The sequence below is a fragment of the Sinocyclocheilus grahami genome, unplaced genomic scaffold (genome assembly GCF_001515645.1).
Source record: "Sinocyclocheilus grahami isolate Dianchi unplaced genomic scaffold, SAMN03320097.WGS_v1.1 scaffold1802.1, whole genome shotgun sequence".
In the NCBI taxonomy this organism is placed as follows: Eukaryota; Metazoa; Chordata; class Actinopteri; order Cypriniformes; family Cyprinidae; genus Sinocyclocheilus; species Sinocyclocheilus grahami.
Genome location: NW_015506981.1, coordinates 199,588 through 204,564, shown reverse-complemented (window position 1 = coordinate 204,564; position 4,977 = coordinate 199,588). Strand labels below are relative to the sequence as shown.

The window sequence follows — 4,977 nt, the reverse complement described above, 5'->3', positions numbered from 1 at the left end:
TCCTGAGCCACCAGTGTTGTTTCATTATCTGGACTGTTACTGGAGTTCCCTGCCTCCTGAGCCACCAGTGTTGTTTCATTATCTGGACTGTTACTGGAGTTCCCTGCCTCCTGAGCCACCAGTGTTGTTTCATTATCTGGACTGTTACTGGAGTTCCCTGCCTCCTGAGCCACCAGTGTTGTTTCATTATCTGGACTGTTACTGGAGTTCCCTGCCTCCTGAGCCACCAGTGTTGTTTCATTATCTGGACTGTTACTGGAGTTCCCTGCCTCCTGAGCCACCAGTGTTGTTTCATTATCTGGACTGTTACTGGAGTTCCCTGCCTCCTGAGCCACCAGTGTTGTTTCATTATCTGGACTGTTACTGGAGTTCCCTGCTTCCTGACCCACCAGTGTAGGCCCACTATATGCCCACACATTGCTGCTGGATGTCTCGTGTACTGATCTCTCTCTCCGAAGTGATCTGCTCCTGCTCACACCGTCTAGATATTGTGAGTGTGTTCGTCTGACGTGATACCAAAAAGAGTTGTAGACTCGGTACTCTTTAGTGCATCCATCTATTCCACAAACCAGGCGGAAACCTGGACTACGACTATGTGCAAAATGAATGTGACTCAATAAAGATTTAAGTGTAAGAGCCACAAATACATAACAAATGACGCAGCGCCAAATCATTTTTCTCCGGTGAAATTAAATCGAGATTTCGTACCTAAACAGCAGAAATACTGAGTATAAAATCGATGACTAATGTTTCTGTTAACCGCAGTTTTCAAGTTAACGTTAAATCCGGCAAACCAAACATGTAAAAAAAAAAAAACAGGAAATTAGAAATTAGAACCAATAGAAGACGAAGGCACTTCCTCCCGCCAATTTTTCACCATGGATGGACTCGACGAAGTTGCGATTTCCACTCTAAAAGGTTAGTCATTTCTAAAATTACTTAATTGTTTGTTGTGTTTATTCTTGTATTTGAAAATGAATTGTAATGGAATACACACTGTTTCCGACAGAAAAAACACGTTCCTGCAATCGAATCAAATTAAGTCAACTGAACATTTGACAAAGTTCAGTCTCTTTCTCTTGAGATCTGAATAATACATATTTTCCAGTTTGCTGTCTAGTTAGTCGTTAGTTGTACTAATAATTGCTCAATTTATTTATTAACTTTTTAATATCCAAACGTGAGTTGTGTGTGAGATCACCGTGGGGCGTTATCATTTATGATGTTGACGATAATAAATTAGTATTCAGTGACATTAGTCAACTATTTCAGAACATTCTTTACAGCACTTATCTGTCCTTATGCTACAACATGCACTAATAATGTTTTTATTTACATGTGTAACATATACACTAATATTGATTATTGGATAATGAACAAAAATGAACAGCAGTACTGCCATCAGCCAATGTTATTAAATGCATTAAAACTCTTTATTGCTTTTTCATAATACCTAATATTTTTACTGATGCTAACATTGATGAGAGTCTTAAACAAGGACTGGTGGGATGTGTCCTGCTCCACTTCACAGATGCTGAGTGAAAGGGGAGTTTTATAATGACGGGACACTCATTTATGACACTTTATTCACCAGGAAGAACAGCTCGTTCTGCCTGTCATACGTCATTATGCTATTTCTACGTCACTGCGCATGCGCAGTACTTTCCAGTTTCGGTTTTCAATCCGATCAAGTGTTTACATGTCCTCTCGCTCGGATTACAAAAGGAATAAACCAACCCTTACAATCCGATCGAAATTTTAGTCGGATCTGGCCAATTCAATCCAGTTGACGTGGTTACATGTGACTTTTATTCTGATTGTGCTTCTAGTCCTATTACGATCAGATTATTAGGGTCCATGTAAATGCAGCTAATGTTTGATAATATATGTAAGCCTAATTCTTCCTTATTTCTTAATGTAAAATACATTCTTGAATTGTTGATTTTGTGCGTCTTGTTCAGTAATTATATTATATGGCTAAATTGTAGCTGATGCTCCAGACAACAGCCTTGACAGCCAGAAAACCCAGGCAAGACATTACAGGACCCTACGAGAAATGTACAAAGCAAAAAAGCCAAACAAAGCTGCTGTAACCCATCTATTAAACCTGGAGTTCCAGGCCAGAAGAAATTTCATTGACTCGAATGCTTTGAAGGAGCAAGACAAACCAACAAAAATTTTGCAAGCATACCCCTGCTTCAAAGAACTGGACCATGTGGGTACACAGATATAGCATATTTTAGACAGATGTAAAATGTACTGACAAATATCCCATATCCTCTACCTAACTGCAGACAGAAATTTAAATTTTTTTTTTTTTTATTAAATAATTATTTCAGGCAATGGATGAACTGCGGAGAATCATTGAGCCAGACAATTGCAAATACATTTCTGAGGTGAAGGGCAGGTGGGAGACCTTCTACTCCAAGGTTCAGTTTTATGGAGTGATGAAGAAAGTCATGAAGCCTCCGCGGACATTAAATGGAGGTAAAGCTTTATTTAATTTTTTTTAATCTGTATAGATCAAGGGTTCTCAATTCTGGCCCTCAAGGTCCAGTTCAGCTCCAAGTCTAATCAAACACACCTGAACAAGCTAATCAGTGTTTTTTTTAGGTCCTACTAGAAATCTACAGGCTGGTGAGTTTGATCAAGGTTGGAGCTAAACTCAACTCTAATCTCAAGGGCCAGAGTTGAGGACCCTTGTTATAGATCAGTGGTTTTCAATTCAAAAACATTTTTCAGTTGAGAATGTTGTGTAAACAGCCCCTTAATTCAGTTCATTGAGCTCTTTTCTAATTAACTTATGATCTGAATTAGGTCTGTTAACCTGTATGTTAGGGAGACATACAAAATGTCCAGAGCAGTGGGTCTCCAGGATCAGAAACCAGTGATATAGATTATACCCACAGACATAATATCTGATATTGATATAAATCTCTCCCCTCCCCCTCCCCCTCTTAACTAGTTGAACATGCCATTGCTGTTTTTACTGCCCTTCCACTGCTCTTCCCATCTGGCTCAACAGCACCGAAGAAACAGGTCCCAATCAGTGAGGCTCTTTTCCACGTTCTGACAGTGAGTTTTACTTCAGTAGTGATAAATTATTAACATGTGCATACACTCTCAATAAAATACTGGGTTAAAACCATCCTAATTGCACTACATAAAATTGGACATGCAACATAAAAAGTAACTTAAAAGGGATAGTTTACAGAAAAATTTTAATTCTGTCATTTACTTGCCCACAAGTTGTTCCGAACCTATATACCTTTCTTTGTTCTGCCGAACACAAAAGTAAGATATTTTAAAGAATGTTAACCCAACATATCTGGGTCAGCATTCACTTCCATTGTAGGCATAAAATACTATGGAAGTGAATGGTCACCCAGATGTGTGTATAATCTAAATTCTGTATTTTTTTATATTTGGTTTTCTAGCCCTCAGAGGATCCAGATACCTACATCCACAGGCGAGCATTTTCCACTCCTGTCTTGCTGGTTGGTGAGGAGAACTGCATGGTGGTTGTAGATACAACTCCAGTTCTAACATTTGACAGAGACTTGCTCCACGAGGGGCCTCTCTACCTCCTGGCCTATTACTATGCATTTCATCTCACGTATCCAAAGTGTCTTGCAACACTCTTGTCTGTGTTGCAAACACAAGTTCTGAGAGATGCCATCCACGAGCAGGATACAACCCCCTCGTACAAAAAGGCCATTCAAGAATGGAGAATGTTTGTTGACTAATTACCGTTTCAAACCTGTGAGGCTGTGAGACGGCTTCAGTGTTTTTTTGTTGTTGTTTTGTTTGTTTTTCTATTCTATTTTTTCTTTTTTTCTTTTATTAAGGGAAAGTTTTAATTCATTTAGTTAGTCAGTCTTAGTTTTGGACTGTTCATCCCATTTTGCTATACCCTAGTTGTTTAAGAGGAAAATGTTCGTTCTTGAATCTGCCATACATTAAAGGCATAGTTGATCAAAAAAAATACAATTTTCCTCATTTACTCACCCTTATGTTGTTTCAAACTAGTTTGAGTTTATTTGTTCTGTTGACTACAGCAGAAGATATTTTGGAGAATGTTGGTAACTAGACAGTTGATTATAGCCATTGTCCTTCACAGTAATTTTATCAATGGCTTCCATCAACTGTGGCTACCGACATTCTCATCTTAAATCATCAAATATCATCTTCTGTACTCAACAGAACAAAGAAACTCATACAGGACTGAAAGACCATAAAGGTGAGTAAGATCGAATTTTCATTTTTGGGTCACTATCTTTTTAATGCTGTACATTGATTCAGTAATTGCTGTTTGAAGCTTAAATGACTGCCATTTGAGGTTGTGTATGCAGCTAGACTGAGGCTAATTTTTTTTCACAGAACATTTGCTGTAAATCTGTGCCAAGTATTTTATTTTTTTGAGAGATGCCATCCACGAGCAGGATGCAACCCCCTCATACAAAAAGGCCATTCAAGAATGGAGAATGTTTGTTGACTAATTACCGTTTCAAACCTGTGAGGCTGTGAGACGGCTTCAGTGTTTTTTTGTTGTTTTGTTTTTCTATTCTATTTTTTCTTTTTTTAAGGAAAAGTTAATTAATTTAGTTAGTCAGTCTTAGTTTTGGACTGTTCATCCCATTTTGCTATACCCTAGTTGTTTAAGAGGAAAATGTTCGTTCTTGAATCTGCCATACATTAAAGGCATAGTTGACCAAAAAAAATACAATTTTCCTCATTTACTCACCCTTATGTTGTTTCAAACTAGTTTGAGTTTATTTGTTCTGTTGACTACAGCAGAAGATATTTTGGAGAATGTTGGTAACTAGACAGTTGATTATAGCCATTGTCCTTCACAGTAATTTTATCAATGGCTTCCATCAACTGTGGCTACCGACATTCTCATCTTAAATCATCAAATATCATCTTCTGTACTCAACAGAACAAAGAAACTCATACAGGACTGAAAGAACATAAAGG

The 4,977-nt window shown here is 37.9% G+C and overlaps 1 protein-coding gene across 1 annotated transcript; it reads left to right on the top strand.

Moving 5' to 3' along the window:
* Positions 1 to 1,840: 1,840 nt before the first annotated feature.
* Positions 1,841 to 3,966, top strand: LOC107572727 (uncharacterized). The gene is made up of 4 exons (XM_016259159.1): positions 1,841 to 2,215; positions 2,340 to 2,487; positions 2,966 to 3,075; positions 3,438 to 3,966. The coding sequence occupies exons 1-4, from the start codon at positions 2,057 to 2,059 to the stop codon at positions 3,744 to 3,746; spliced, it is 726 nt and encodes a 241-aa protein (XP_016114645.1). The 5' UTR covers positions 1,841 to 2,056; the 3' UTR covers positions 3,747 to 3,966.
* The last annotated feature ends 1,011 nt before the right edge of the window (positions 3,967 to 4,977 follow it).